Source organism: Vombatus ursinus, unplaced genomic scaffold (assembly GCF_900497805.2).
Source record: "Vombatus ursinus unplaced genomic scaffold, bare-nosed wombat genome assembly UNPS02009205.1, whole genome shotgun sequence".
Lineage (NCBI taxonomy): Eukaryota > Metazoa > Chordata > Mammalia > Diprotodontia > Vombatidae > Vombatus > Vombatus ursinus.
In genome coordinates, this window is record NW_020948983.1 from 26,095,463 (window position 1) to 26,112,539 (window position 17,077).

Below are 17,077 nucleotides of genomic sequence, written 5' to 3' on the forward strand. Positions count from 1 at the left end.
TACTACTACTACTACTACTACTACTACTACTACTACTACTACTACTATCACCACCTAACATTTATATAACATCTATTATTACTATGTGCCAGGCACTATGTTAAGTGCTTTACAAATATCTCATTACTGCTACTACTAACATTTATATAGCACCTACTATGTGCCAGACACTATGTTAAGATCTTGACAAATATTATCTCATTATTGCCACTGCTATTGCTGCTTCTGCTGCTGCTGCTGCTGCTGCTACTACTACTACTATTACTGTCTAACATTTATTTAACATCTACCATGAGCTAAGCATTATGCCAAGGGCTTCACAAATATTATCTCATTACTACTACTACCACCTAATATTTATATAGCTCGAGGCACCATGCTAAGCACTTAGAAATATTATCTCACCATAATTTATGACTACGACTACAACTACCATCATTATTACAACTTCTCCGAGGTCTTATTGGTAGCTAAGTATTAATGCTGCAACTTGAATGTTGGCCCTCTGACTTCCATTCAGTGCTCTTTTAACTGGACCATGTGTGTGGTAATAGAATACATTTCTGTGTATGCTGAAGTATTAAGCATTTTCTGAGTCTTTCCTGTAAATGGTGCTGGCTTTCAGATTCAGCACTGGATTTGGAATCAGGGTCTATAGTTGAGTTCTGGATCTTTTATTTACTACTTACATAGTTTTGGGCAATTTGATTCTCCTTGACCATTAATTTCCTAATTTGTAAAACAGGTGGGTGGTAGGTTTGAGACAGACAATCTCAAAGGTCACTTTGTGCTCTAAATCCTATGATCTGAAATAAGATTTTGGCCCTTTATTGAAACCCAGTTTTTTTTCCCCTAATTTTTTTTTCCAATAAAAAAATAAAACTACAAGTAAGAAAAAGTTTTAAGGTCAGAAGTACCAAAGCTATATACACTCAAAGCTTCCCTCTTATTTTTATTTGACATTTTATCACATGTCTTCTGGGAAAACTTCTCTTCTTAGTCTTAAACAAATAATTAAGAACACCTGATGAGGTTTCATGAGCTGCTCCTTCAGTACCAGTCTTAAAAACTGTAGTTTGTACTGGGGTAGAATATAAGAACACTGGCATTCATCAGAACCTGGGGTTTGGCCTCCAGCTGAACTGAGAGCCTGCTGGGCTCTGAGACCCACCCATTCTCTTCCAGCGTCAGAATTTCTGGAAGCCCCACTACAGCAGGAATGTCCTGGTTCAAGCTCCGGAGCCTGGAGAGAGAATTGAACCACCCTGCTCGGGCTCCTGTCGTTTCAGGCTCCGGAGCCTGGGGTGGGAGTTGAGTGGCCCTGCTTGGGTTCCTGTCTCACAACAGGAGAAGTCCCAGAACATTCATTCCTTCAAGCAAATAAACATAACAGAAGTGATGGGGATCAGGCAGTTTAGGGAAAGGTCAAGTTGTATAGATGTCTCATAGGCCGGAACTCTGCCCCCTGCTGGGAGACCCTATGGGGAATCTCTTCCTTCATTCCAAGCTACTTAGCAGAGTTTATTTAAAAAAAAAAAAAAAAAGCCAAAAGAGATGGGGAAAAAAGAGAGAGAGAGACTTTGGTGTCAAAAGGGAAGAAGAGAAGTAGCCCCCAAAATAAAGATTCCCAAATCCCCCAAACAACAACAACATATAAAACCATCTTTTACATTTTTTTCTCCCAAAAAAAAGGAAATGTGGCACTGACTTTGGAAAACTAATTTGGCAAAAAGGCAGCACTAATTTTGTTCTTGTCACACAAGAACTCCAGTGCTGAAGCAGAAGGATGGCTTTTCCCTCTGCCCCGAGCAAATCTTGCTGACATCCATAAAACTGAAGAATTTTTGCCTGGGAGTTTCCTTAAAGCCATCCCCAGAGCTGTCAAGCTACAGGGAATCTTTGCTTCTCAGCTGGTCCTATCAGACAACTGCTCTCACCTCAAGTGACTTGAGAAAATCCAGGGAAGATTCTAACCGATTTAATTATCCCCCCTGCCATTTACAGGGTACCCAACAAAGCTGTAAGTCTGGCCAGCTGCTATGAGGAATAAACTATCCCTAGTAACTTTCTTTTGAAAACCTTGGTGATTTGCTTATCTGCCCAGGCAGCCAAAACAAAAAGCACTGATTGTGAGGGATTAAAATTTTCTATCCATTTTTCCCCCCATTCCTAATGAAAAGTTCTGGTCATCTGGTCATCTTTCTGTTTTAAGCGGAGAATGAACTTTACGGTCACATCTTGTGCTTTCTAGGAGCAGAATTCTGAGTCACCAGTGATAGCTCTTCTAACAGTTACTGCTTAAAAAAATAAAATAAAATAAAAAAAGAATTTTAAAGGCCACTTACATGCAGTTATTCCTGCAAACATTTCCGCAAACCGAGGATCTCTTTCTTGGGAAAAGATTGTGTCTGCCTTTTCTACTGGCTTTCCAGTCTCGTGAACATTAGCTGGTATATTCGGGACGGGTACCTATTAAAATACAAGGAAGAAAATGACAACATTCTCACAACTTGACACAGGCAATCTCTCTGTAGTGGCTACTAATGATTGTCAATTCTTTGTCCTTAGGTTGCTCCTTCTTTTGGACATTGGTATTATTTTATTCTTTAAACAACTGTCAAGAATATTTTTTTTCCTGAGCGCTACTGACCCACAGGAAAAACTCACAGTCAAGTCAGGGAAACAACGGATTAAGAAAAACAACTTTGTGTATGTTTTTCCCCTAGAGAGAAAAAGACCAAATGCTCAATTTGTTTACTTTTAAAATTATGAAGTGGTAAAACGAAGTTATAAATACAACAAATACTCAAAAGAGACACTTCAGTTCCATGTTGTGTGTGGCCAGTTAAAAAGTACAGATGGGTGTAGAGGAGAGAGAAGGGAGAGAGGTAGAGGCAGAAGAGGAAAAAGAAATACATGATTAGGGAGAGACATATGGAAAAAGGGAAGACAGAAGAGATAACAGAAGAGATAAAGTCGTGCAAACAAGAAGCTAAGTAGATTCTAATGTGGGAAGATTAGAAAATTGTTTTGTAGCACCTTGCTTGGACTTCAAATTAAGCAATTGTTGTTACCCTTATTACTGGAAACACAAGCGAGATGATTCACTACTGTTTCCAGTTCTTCATCTGCTCCAATCTTTAAATCTGTGGTGGCTCACTTCTGAATGCTACTGCCAGAGTAGCCCACCAGAAGAAAATCATTTTCTGGCACAATAAGGGTGGCCAAAGCAACATCACCCCTTAGGAAAGATAAAAATTAAGTATAGGAATGATTCTGACATACAGCAGAGCTACCCCAAAATTCACCTGAGATAAGTCATACGATGACAATCCATCTCTCTGGTGTACCTCGAGTTCGGCCTGCTGTTGCTGAAGTTGTCTGTAAACACGGAGGGAAATAAGAGTTATGAAAAATATAAAATGAGATAATATGTGTTAGCCTTAAAAGTACTATATAAATGCTAGCTGTTAAGAAAAGGTGCATTTGGAAATTGATTACAATTTCCTCTGTTCCTCAACATGGTAAGACTTCATTTTTCTTCCAGGAAGTCAAAGGACAGGTATCTTGTAAGCTTTGAACTTTTTCTTTCTTCCCAACAAAGATAAACAAAGACAAGAATCACTCTCCTGCAATGAAACACTTTAAAGGCATTTTTCTGAATTATGCCTTCATTTTCCATATAACTACATTGAGAATCCTTTTTTGTTTAAAGGACTAAAATCACAGGATCATAGATTTAGATCCTGTAGGGACCTTAGAGGTCACCTAATACCAACTTCCACATTTCATAGAGGAAGAAACTGAGTTTCCGTAACACTAAGTAGCTTGTATCAAGACATACAAATAATAATGGCAGGGCTGGGAATCAAATGAAGGTTCTCTGACTTCAAATCCAGTGTTCTTTCCACTGAGTCACGCTTCTTTCTAGAACAGTAGGGAAGGAGAAGGTGGCAATGTTCTTCAAATCACAAGCTCATATTGAACTTTAGAATATCCCATGTTTATTAGCCTTTTCCTATTCTTTCTCTTTATGGATTAAGTCACTTGGTATCCTACAGAGTCAAGTAGGTCACTGGCAAGTTTGATGAAAACTACAATTGATCCAACCTTTTTTTGTGAATTAAGATAAAATAATTGCTCTCATCAGAAGGTTAGACACCAAAGGATGAATTTTTTTAGACTATATGAACTGATGAAGACTATATACTAAAGCGTGGAAGGTGTACAATCTATCTTATTATTTTTAATATGGTTTTGTTTTGTTTTATCTGTTTGTTTGTGAGGCAATTGGGGTTAAGTGACTTGCCCAGGGTCACCCAGCTAGTGAGTATCATGTGTCTGAGGCCGGATTTGAACTCAGGTCCTCCTGACTCCAGGGTCGGTGCGCTATCTACTGCACCATCTAGCTGCCCTACAATCTATATTATTAGGGAAGGGAGCAGCCACACTGAAGAATCACTGATCTTTTGAATTATTGAAGTATAATTATGGTAATTTTTATGCCCTCACTAAGCTAAAGAATCATATAGCATTTAAAAAAAATTTCATCCTAGTACTGTATTTCATATTTTTCCAAAATGATATCTGCTCTTGCTTTTAGCCAACAGAAATCCTACTCTTCTTTCATGGGACAGCTCAGTATTGCTGTCAGACCTTCCCAGATCCACACTGAACACTGTTTCTTTAAGTTTCCTATGTCGTTTATTGTCTATATTATTTGTCTATATTATTGTCTATATTATTCTATGTGGTTTTTAAAATAAATTTTTATTAACATCTCTAACCACTATTCTGGGCACGTAGGTGGCACAGGGTATAGAACACCAGGCCTGGAGTCAAAAATAATCATCTTCCTGAGTTCAAATCTGGCCTCAGACATTTACTAGCCGTGTGACCCTGGGCAAATCACTTAACCCTGTTTGCCTCAGTTTCCTCATCTGTAAAATGAGCTGGAGAAGTAAATAGCAAGCCACTCTAATATCTCTGCCAAGAAAACCCCAAATGGAGTCACGAAGAGTTGGACCCAACTGAAATGACTCAACAACAACATTTTCCTAGTTATAAAATGTGAGGTTTTAATGCCTAAAGCAAGAGCCAAATGGTAAGAGCCTAAGGGCCCTCTGCCTATGACTTTTAGAGCCTACAAGGCTCTGAAATCCAACCTGTCCTAACATCTTACCTTCTACGCTCTTCAAGACAACTGACATAAGCTTCAAGTTGTAAGGTAGCCACATTAACCCTTAGCATCTAGCCCTTTTAGCTTAAATACCTGCTCTGGTTTGGCCCCCAGTGACCTTTTTATTGCAATTTAGAGGTGGTCTAGGCGTATTACTTGTGTAATACCACATAGCATATTACTAACTATGACTAGTACACAAGAAGGACTATAAAAGATATTGTTCATGATGCATATTCCTGGAAAAGGAGGAATGTTGGTTAAATGCAGCAAAATGGTGAAATATAAGAGATGGACAACCGTAGGGTTGTACTGAAATCCACAAAATACTAAAAGACCCAGAGGAAGGCCTCCAGTGCATTGGTAGTTCTTCCATGGAGAAGCTAAGGAAGGGCATGTACAAGAATTGTACAAGATGTGAAGGCATAAATGGGTTGCAATCTTAATCAGTGGAGGGAGCACCTGATGCCAATGAGACAGGAAATCAACCAAAGCATCTATCTATCTATCTATCTATCTATCTATCTATCTATCTATCTATCTATCTCTCTATCTATCTATCTATCTATCTATCTATCTATCTTTTAATTTATGGGGAACAGGAGGCAACAATGGTGATGGGGATAAGCCAGCAGATTGACTATGTCTCAGGCACAGGATAACATACCATTTTCCCCCTTCTGTGTTGCCCCAAGTCCTTTCAGGGGTGTGCTGGAGTCAGCTCCAGAGTTAAATTTTTAGTGTTAACATTTATATCTCAGGAAGCAGCAAACACTACAATTCAAGACTTGATTTATCATTTTGTTGATGGTCTAGCCTTAAAAAATATTAATAATGCAGATTGAACTTAAAAATATGTCTTGCATAGATTTTCTTTCAAGAGCTGGTTGTGAAAAACTTAACAATATACTCCTCAGATTCTCTCAATAGGCCTCTCACTCCACAATAACTTTCTTGATTTTAACAGACTGCTTTCTGGCTCCACCCTTAAAGGTAGCTCTTACAAATGCAACTAGATTTCAAGTTAAAGTTAACTCTTGAGAATAAGCCCAGACCACCCAAATGGGTCAGGAGAACTATTAGAACTGGGCAGCAGCATCATATCTATTACTACCCAGTCCAATCCTATCAAACTCAAATAGAAAGTGATCCCTGAGGTCTCTATGCTGACTTAGAAAACAACAAAGTAACATTAATCTATGTTGCATTTTTATTTGTTTTATTAACTACCTCCCAACTGCATTTTAATCCGGTTCCTGCAGGCTGTGAGTTTGACACCTCCGATCAAAGACACCTGATAATAAAAATAAGGATGTTTAATTTACCTAATCTTTCAATGTCGAAGTCCCCTAATCAGTAAAATCTTAGAGTTGAGAAGGAAGTTAATAGGAAGACATACCCTTGGAAGGCTCTGAAATTCAATCCCCTTCTTAAATCTAAATTAAATTCAAGATGAGGTGGTTAGCAATTTCTCTGTAAGTCAGGAATCCTTAACCTGGGGGGAGGGGGTCTGTGAATTTGTTTTAAAAATATTTTGATAACTGTATTTTTATATAATTGGTTTCCTTTATAATCCTATACATTTTATTTTGTACATTTAAAGACATTCTTCTGAGAAGACATTCCTAGGCTTCCTCAGACTGTTAAAGGGGTATGTAACATACAAAAAGGTTAAGAATGTCTGGTGTAAGGTTGCTAGAGACAAGGCTAGAGATAGGGGATCACTACTTAGGTTACTGGAATATGGTTTACAATCAGCCTGTCTCTAGAAGGGAGACTTGATCCACCTCCCAACAAGGCAGTACTCCGAAAGGATTCTCTACATATTTAGTACTGCCTAATCTCCTTTTCTGATTCTAAAAGCAAAAAGAGAAACTGACAAATGTCAACATCATTCCCAAGAAAGTTTTCTGGATGAAGGTTACTATTCCCCTGTTGAGTTGTTCTGCCCTCCAACCCACACAGTCAAAAACTTTGAGCCCAATTAGGTCCCGCTGACTGGCCAATAACAACCTGCTAATAATAATAGCTAGTATTCTTGTAGTGCAAATATCATCTCACTTTATCCTCAGAACCCTTTGAGGGAGGTGCCATTATTATCCCCATTTTACAAATGAGGAAACTAAGAAAGAGACAGGCAGATAGAGGTAAAGTGACTCATCCAGGGTCATACAGCTGGTACATATCTGAGGCTGGTTTTCCACTCAGGTTTTCTTGATTCCTGGCCCAGTGCTCTATACACTGTGCCACAATGGAGGCTTATAAATAAAGGTAACTGAAAAGAATTTGTCTAGTGTAAGGATCAGGAACTTTCAAGGCTTTTTATCAGCAGTAGTGCCCACTGTATATATGCAGTAAGGGCTGATGATAATAAAAATAACAATAATAACAATAACTCACATTTTCTATGATGCTTTATAGTTTAGCCCAAGGGTAGGGAACCTGTGGCCTCAAGGCCACAAGTGGCCTTCTAGATCCTGAAGTGCGGCCTTTTGACTGAATCCAAATTTCACAGAACAAATCTTTTTAGATTTAGCCACAGAGAATAGCACCCCTGATAAAACCACAAATCTTTGATATAAATTATAAACTTACTTCAAACTTACAAATGAGGGGCGCTAGGTGGCTCAGTGGATAGAGCACCGGCCCTGGAGTCAGGAGGACCTGAGTTCAAATTTGACCTCAGACATCTAACACTCACTAGGTGTGTGACTGGGCAAGTCACTTAACCCAAATTGCCTCACCAAAACAAAAACAAAAAACAAACTTACAAATGAGGTAAATAATGTTCTACAAAGTGTTTTCTTCATGACCACGCTGTGAAATATATGCTATATTAGCATCCCCATCTGCAGTGACTGAGGCTCAGAGATATCCCATGACTTCTCTACTTAGTTAATAAGAGTTGGGGTTGGGCCTTGAAGCCAAGTATTATTTGCAGTCTAAGGCTCTTTCCATATTCTACCACACCATTTTTCTACAGTGTAAATTCCTATGGAGGTCCTCTTCCAAAAAGAAAGGAGCCTTCATTAAAATCGGCTTCCAAGTAAGTCACTCAATTCTCCCTCTGATCAGGAAGCCTGAAATGAATATATAATTGTTTCTTTGTTAACTTCTGCAATTTTGTTTTCTGACCTCTGATACAGACCTTGTCAGCAGCTGTTTTTGAAGGAGCTCTCCCTATTAAAATTTTACTCATTTCAGAAAAAAATATTAATTTTAGTTATTTTTTCTTTGCTTAATATTTAAATTTATTTATTTATTTTTAGTTCTCAACATTCACTTTTATAAGATTTTGAGTTCTAAATTTTCCCTCTTCCCTCTCCTCCACCCTCCCCAAGACGACATGCAATCTGATATAGGCTATACATGTAAAATCACATTAAACATATTTCCACATTAGTCACGTTGTGAAAGAAGAATCAGAACAAACAGGAAAAACCATGAGAAAGAAAAAAAAAAGAGAAAAGAATATGCTTCAATCTGCATTCAGACTCTATAATTCTTTCTCTGGATGTGGATGGCATTTTCCATCAGGACATGCTGTTTTTAAACAAAAATATGTGATAGTATATCTATCTGGCCCAAGTCATCTTCGTGACATTTGCCCTGCTAATTCTCAAGGACCCAGAAGAGTGCCATTTTCCCTAGAAAGGGCATGTCATGGAACTCCCCTATGGCTCTATTTACCATTCCTGTATCTTTCCAAACCCAAACACTTCTTGACTATCACTCTCCTATATGTGGTATGTCTTCTATTAGAGTGTGAGCTATTTGAGGGCAAGGACCATCTCACTCTTGCATTTATATACCCAGCTTTTAGGGTTTGTTTGACTATCAGTTAGTTAAAAACAGCCTGCCCTCTTCTGTCCCACCTTCTCCTTACCCCATTTAAAAAGTGAGCAAGTCCATAAAAAATCAAATTCTTTCAATGTCCTACTTGGGAAAATATCAAGGCCATATTTAGAACATATCAAATTTCTAGAGCAAGAAAACAACAGCAGAGATGTGCTGAAATAACATAAATAAGGATACATCATATACCAAGTTTTTGGGTGCATTGCAAACCAAACCATTTGTGGTCTTCCTGTTCCTTTTATAATCTGAATGAAATGTAGTTAAATCCCAGTAAAATAAAAAGACAGTACTTTCTATCGATTCCATGTAATGCAGAGCTTTGCTGAATAATATAGAATCCTTTTTTCACATTTAAGTACCTTAAGTCTTTCCCATCTTAAAAAAGACTTTTACAAATTCAACTTTTCAAGAACACGGTTCAGATTAATGTTATATGCAAGCCTAGGATACACACTGAATTTTTTTTTTTAGTTCAAATATATTCAGAATAAAGCCTAACTTTGTATTGTGGTGCATTTTCTTTGTATAGGATATCATAATTTTCCCATTCAAATTCTGTAGGCACATCAGTATAGCCTTTATAAATACACAAAGGAAACAACTCTATTATGATTTCTGCGGGCTTAGAGAAACAAATTCTCCCCTCATTCCAGGTAGCTTGATACAGTGGAAAGAACACTGGATGTGGAGTCAGGAGATGGTCCCAAATGTACCACCTACTAACTATATGACTTTGGCCAAGTCACTTTTTTAGAGTACTAAAGGATTACATTAAAAGATCTTGAAGGTTTCTCCATCTCTAACATTTTGTGATTCTGTGAACCCATGGAGAGTTATTTTATGAAGCTTTATAATACCCAGCCTTCAGGTCAGAGAAATCAGGAGCTTTCCTTATATTCTCCTCCTCATAACTTTAAGTTGTACTCTGGAGGACTTAACCCTTCAGACTAGAAACTCTAACTCTGGGGCCCCACCAATGGAAGGCAGGTGGCATTAGTGAGTGTCTCCTGGGTCCACTATAACTAGGCTGGCTCCTCTTGTCATGGTTCACTTCACTCCTCAGACATCTTCTGGCCAGAGGCCTTACTCTCTCCCATGGTCCCCCTTTTTCTAGCTCTGAAACCATAATAAAATCAGTCCTGGCATCTTTACTGGAAAGTACATGTCAATCTACTTCCATATAGTTCTGCTAACTATCCCCCTAATTTTCTAAACCAAAAACCCTTTCCTGGCCACTGCCCTGCCCTATTCTCTACTGCTATTATCATTTAAACTCGTGGAGTGGCAGAAACTCCCTTCGATTTTTTGTTTCTATTCTGAGCACTTAGCACAGTGCTTGGCACAAAGTAAGCTCTTAGTTATGCTTTTTCATTGATTTATTCATTCATTTATTCATGGATATTCTCATTTCAAAGTACCAGCACAAAGCCTGCTTATGGAATCTGCTTGTGATTGGCATTATTACTAACATTTTAAACTTCTCTCCACCAGTTTTCTGTTATTTTAACCAGTTATATTAGGAGAAAACATTAAATTTTAAAAGTGTTTTGCTAGCTCAAAGTGAGCCTACATTGTACAATGAGTTCTTCTTGTATGCCTCTAGGACAACTAAGGGAATTAAAAACAACTTAAATCTCACAGAGCTCAGAAATTGTCTTCCATCCAACAATCTGAACTTGAAAGATCTTTGTTCTTGGCTCTGGTTCTATGTGGGGTTGACACTGAGGGAAACAAGGTCCTCCACCTCTCCAGCTGAACTGTATTGTTGAACTGCAAGAAATTGACTCTCACTACAGTCAGGACACCAGTTTCCTGGGCCTGGAGTCCATTTGTTTGCACTTCTTTTGTTGAGTGGCCATGGGACATAAGGCACTGTTCTGGGAGGTTTCCTCATGCTGAGAAGAGCACTGTAGGGGGCTCCTTAAACTTTTTTATTGCAATGTTATAAAAAAATAAACCATGGAATGCCTGTACATTCCTAAGCAAAAGAAACCATGCATGGCTAATAGTGAAGGGTTTACTGACAGCAGATGCAAAAGAAATGTAGAATAAGAGACTGAACCAGACTGCTCTGGTATTTTACATTAACTAGTCACTCCTGGTCACAAGTGCCAAACATTTATCCCTAACCCCCCAATCCCAAATGCATGTATGTGTGTACACACATACACACTTTCCCCTTGCCAACCTATCAACCTGTCCTCTGTCCCAGGAGTTTTAAAGGAAATCAATATTCTTTAACATTCACCTGACACACATTTATTCCATAGGCATCAGAGATCAGGAAGCATTAGTGTTTAATGAATAAATTTAAGCATCCTCTTGAAGTTAGGAATAGCAAAAGCACTAACTTCAAAGGATGAAGAAAAAAAAACTAAAGAAGAGGGCTTGTTAGATAGAAAAGAATTAGATTTTAGGCACTAAAAGAAATTGCAAATGTTACATCAATGGCACCCACTGATGGTATTCCTAGAACCCTAGAAAGGTGGAGTTGGATAACAAAAGAGTAAACAAAAGAATGGAAATGTGGAGAGGATGGACAAGCATTCATATAGCATCTACTATGTGTCAGGCACTGTGCTGAGTGCTTTTAGAAAGATTATCTCATTTGATTATCACAAAAACTCTGCTAGGTTAAGTGCTATTATTATTATTATTATTATTATTATTAGCATTCCAGATGCAAACAGACTTGCCCAGGGTCATACAACTAGTAAGTGTCTAAGGCTGGATTTAAAACTCAGGTCTTCCTGGTTCCAGGCCCAATGCTCAATTTACTGTGCCACCATTTGCCTCTAGGAATGGGAAAATATTATGTTGATTTCCAAAAAGGAGAAAAGGGCAGAACCTGGGAATTGCCAAATTTATCGTAAATCCCTAAATTTCTAGAACACACGATTAAATATATGGGTATTTAGAAAAGAACAAACTGGTCACTAGGAGCTAACATGGGTTAGGAGTTAATCATTTAAATTAACGTCATTTCCTTTTTTGGATAAGGCCTGTAAGTTAAACAGATAGATACACAAGTGCTTTGATTTCAATATAATTCTAAACAAAATTTCTTACGAGTGAATTGTGGACTTGATGCTACTGCATGGCTTTACAGATCATGGAATTGAAAGCTGATAGAAAAATAGCTCTCAACTGGAGAAAAGGATAGTAATGACTGGAAGTTATGCTGCAAAATATAGATGATATGTGGCCAGGACTGATTTCTTTTTCTGCCTGTAGAATAAAAATGATGAGACTACAGAGAGCTATTGCAATCTAAGGCCATTCCCAGAAATGGCTCAATTACAAAGGAAACTAATGGATTTTTAAAAAAACACCTAATGAAACCAAGAATGAGCCATGGACAAGTCCAAGGATTGGATCAAGAAGTCCAGAGGAAACAGACTGCACAGCAAAGCCATCCCTTTAATGAGAGGAAATACAAAGAATTTTGATGCCAAGATGACTAGTGGTCTCAGAACCATGGACAGATCTCAAGAAACTGGAAATGCCAGAAAAGTTCAGCATGAATTGAATGTTTTACTCAAGCCTTAATAGAGAATCAGGATTAGACCAAGTAGTGTCTGATAAAATTTAATTAGTAATTTATTTAGAATTTATAACTTACTGACTTCCAATAAGATTCCAGCATCACTTAAATCAAACATATACGACATGGGGCATTTTTAAATGGTTTAAAGAGAGATGATATTCTTTAAAGCTGTAAGGGACTTGGGATCATCTAACACAACTCTTTATTTTAAAAATGAAGAAACTGAGGCCCAGTGAGATGAATTTCCAAGGTTACACAGGGAATAAATAGCAAAGTTAGGTTTCAAACCCTGGTCCTCTAATTCCAAATGCAGTGTTTGTTTCTTTAAAGTCAGACAGAAGGGAGATAAGCAGAGGAGGTGAATATCTTGCAGCTGATGCAAAAGCTCAGGATTATGTATCTTTGAAAACTGTGGAGGCACCAGAGTGACATCCAGTGAACTGTTAACTTTCCAACTCTGGCCATCTTTTTGACATCTACGCTGTTACTGAACCCTCTGGACCAAGGGATGGGGAGTCAGTCTCTGACTGACCTAGAAATGATACTATCATTTGACCATCCCTCCTATTTAGGTTGACCCTCAGTCTTGTACCCTTCCTGAGTCATATTCCACTGCCACTGAGCCCCTGTTGTGACAGTATTCTAATGCCTTCTCTCTTGGCCCCAACTGCAGTTGCCATGGATCTGTCTACTAGCCAGTATGTGCTTTGGCATAAATGTGCCACGCTGAAGAATGAGGAGTATGCTCAATGGGCATGCTTATTAACTGGTATCTTTTTCTCCAACCTAGGTTTTAGACCCTTTTCAAAGCTCTACTACTGCCCAAGCAGTTTGATGGGACCTTAGAGTAGCTGAATTGCTTCATCAATTAATACCACCTATCCATAAACCCACCAATCCAAACAAAGTTCAGTGGGTCTCATGTTTTAGAATCATGGAATCTAAGTGGTAAAAGGTCCCTCAGAGTTCTTCTAATGGTACTTCCTTCCCAAGGTATCTGGTGTTCCATGTCTCCCTAAAAGACGAACAGCTCTTGCTGCAAGAGAACTCAGCAGGTATCGCATCCAAATAGCATCTCTGAGTGAAACGAGGCTCGCAAATGAAGGCCAGCTTACCAAAGATGGAACTGGATACATGTTTTTCTGAAGTGGCCACAGTGAAGGGTAGTGCTGTAAAGCTGGTGTAGGTTTTGCAATCAGAACTAATTTAGACAACAAGCTTGTATGCCTATTAAAAGGAGTAAATGACAAGCTCATAACAATGCAATTGCTACTTGCCAGAAAGTGCCACACCACCCTCAGCAGTGCATATGCTCCCATCATGATAAACCCTGATGAGGTCAAAGAAAAAATTTATGAAGACCTGGAGACACTTATCATCGGTATGTTGAAAGAGGACAAGCTTATAATTCTAGGTGACTTTGATGCAAAAGTAGGCATGTACTACTAGACACGGCAGAGAGTCCTTGGGAGGAATGGAGTCAGAAACAGTGACAGCAATGGTCAGTTACTGCTGAAGACTTGTTGTATCTCATGACCTTCTTATCACCAACACTGTCTTAAATTTACCTAAATGCAATAAAACTCTGTGGATGAACCCATGCAGCAAACATTGGCATTTAACAGACTATGTGATTGTAAGGAGAAGAGACAGATGGGATGTGAGAGTGACAAAGGTAATGTGTGGTGTAGAATGCTGGACCAGTCATAGACTTATCCTCTCTAAGCTAAATATTTACATTTTACTTAAGTGGCTGCCCCAAGGCAAGATGACCACCAGAAGACTAATGTCAATAGATTAGGGTGTTTCTCCAGTGGGAATGTTTATTGCTAATGTGAAGGGAAAGCTGACCCAAGATGTGGTTAGCAACAGCGGAGCAGAAAAAGAGTGGGTAACTTTCAGAGATTTGATGTACAGTACTACATTTACTCATCTGGGCCAGAACACTCACAAACATCAAGATTGATTTGATAAAAATGATGGGGAAATTCAGAAGCTGCTAAATGAAAAACGAGAACTTCACAGGGTTTACCAGCAGGATAGTTCATCTATCTTTAAGAGACAGTATTTAACTCCATCAAAAGTAAAGTGCAAACAAAGTTTAGCAACATATAGGATTCTTGGCTCAGTGACAAGGCAGATGAAATTTAGTTTTACACTGATAGTAACAATTCAAAGTGCTTTTATGATGCCCTGAAGGCTATTTATGGGCCACAGATCTATGGTACAAACTATTCAGTGTTGATGGAGCCACATTGATTAGTGATAATAACATGATCCTGGAGAAATGGTCTGAACACTTCCACAGTGTTGAACAGTCATCAATCAATACTGAAGTCACTGACCATATACCTCAGGTTGAAATCAATCCCTCTCTAGCTGAACTTCCAAATGAAGATGTTTTGAATGCCATTAGGCTCCTCTCCTGCAGTAAAAATCCTTGGTGCTAATTCTATTTCAGCTGATATTTACAAGGCAGGGGATCCACCACTGCTGATACAAAAGCTGACTGAAATCTTCTAGGTTATATGGCAAGAGGAGGTTTTCCCTCAGGAGTTCAAGGATGCCTTCACAATCCATATGTATAAAGGTAAAGGAAATAGGTTGTTCTGTAATAATCACATGGGAGAGGGTGTCTCTCTCTTAGTCATTGCTGGCAAGATTCTTGCCAGAGGCCTCCTTAATAGGCTGATGGTCATCTACCTGAGAACCAGGGTGGCTTCAGAAAGGGCCGAGGAATAGTCAACACGGCGTTTGCTGCTTGCAACTCCAGGAGAAATGCCAGAAGCAGAACAGAGGACTGTACACAAGGTTTGTTGATCTGACCAAGGCCTTTGATACTGTCAGTCATGAAGGTTTATGGAAAATTATGTCAAAATTTGGTTGCCCAGAGAAGTTCATCAGTATTGTATGTCCATTTCATTACGGCATGTTTGCAACAGCTCTGGAGATTGGACAATGCTCTTGCACTTTCCCAGTCACCAGTGAAGTAAAACAAGGCTGTGTGCTTGCTCTCATGCTTTTTAGCATGATGTTTTAATGTCCTCAGACACCTTAAACAAGGACAAAAACGCCTTCAAGATCAGCTACCATATTGACCGTAAATTCCTCAACTTGAAAAGGCTACAAGCCAAGACTAATGTGGAGGGAGAGAGTTGGTACATGATTTTTTGTTCATAAATGATAGTGCAGCTCAATGCAGCCTCTGAAACAAAGTATGGATCAATTCTCTGCTGCTTGTGTTAATTTTGGCCTAACAATCAATGCCAGGAAAACACAGGTTCTCCACCAGCCAGCACCACACGATGCATATGTGAAACCATTGGTTATAGCAAATGGAGAAATACTGAATACTGTGGATAAGTTCACTTATCTTGGCAGTATACTTTCCAGGGATGTACACACAGAAGATGAGGTTGACACATGCATTGCCAGAGCTAGCTCAGCATTTGGCAGTCTCTGAAGGAAACTGTGGGAGAGAAGAGGTATTAAACTGCCTATCAAACTGAAGGTCTATAGAGCTGGTGTGCTGACCTCATTGTTGTATGCCTGTGAAACCTGGACAGTGTACTAGGGACATGCCAGGAAACTGAATCACTTCCATTTGGATTGTCTAAGGAAGATTCTGCAGATCACCTGGCAAGATAAGGTCTCAGACACTCAGGTCCTTTTTCAAACTAAACTGCCAAGTATTCAAACTCTATTGTAGAGAGTGCAACTCCAATGGGCTGGCCATGTTTTTTGAATGCCACATGTAGGTATGCCTAAAAGACTACTTTATGGAGAATTCACACAAAGCAAATGCTCACATGGAGATCAGAAGAAGTGATATAAGCACACTCTCAAGATCTCTCTGAAGAACTCTGGAATCAATTACATGACATGGTAGACAATGGCAAAGGACTGCCCAGCATGGAATACCCACAGCAAAGAGGAACTGCATTCTATGAATAAAACAGAATTATAGTAGCTCAAAAGAAATGTGAGATGTGCAAATTTAGAGACATCTCCACTCCAAATACTCATATGGACTACTTGTGCCTGACCTGTGGTAGAACCTTCTGAGCTCATACTGGTCTGATTAGCCACAGTCAGACACACCGTACCTTGACTCCAACATAGTGATGTCATTTTGGCCCTCTTCAAAAATGAAGGATGACAATCAAACCAAACCAAACCAAAATGGTGCTTCTTTTCTGACATATATGGTGTTCCATGTTTCCCTCTTCAAACAAAATAACCATTTCCATGGGTTGGGATACATTATTTTTCTCCTATGGGAAACCATACTCTTGATTCCAAGTGGATCTAGGGGCACCTCCATTATTCAGTCATAAAAAAAATCTGGGACTTGCCCTGCAGCAATTCTGATATAATGAATAAATGAATATATAAAGCATTTATTATACATTTACTATAGGCAAAGTACTAGGCAGAATGCTGGGGCACAAATGGAAATAGAGCAGGGGTAGTCCTTGTTCTCAATAAGCTTA

At 38.9% G+C, this 17,077-nt stretch overlaps 1 protein-coding gene across 1 annotated transcript in view; it reads right to left on the reverse strand.

The window, feature by feature from the left end:
- The window catches only part of ARNT2 (aryl hydrocarbon receptor nuclear translocator 2), a 265,547-nt gene that overhangs the window by 20,749 nt on the left and 227,721 nt on the right, over positions 1–17,077 (reverse strand). The window contains exons 13-14 of the mRNA XM_027851908.1: positions 3,309–3,381; positions 2,346–2,469 (exon numbers count right to left, since the gene is read on the reverse strand). Of these exons, the coding sequence (XP_027707709.1) occupies positions 2,346–2,469; positions 3,309–3,381 (197 nt within the window). The remainder of the gene's footprint in view (positions 1–2,345; positions 2,470–3,308; positions 3,382–17,077) is intronic.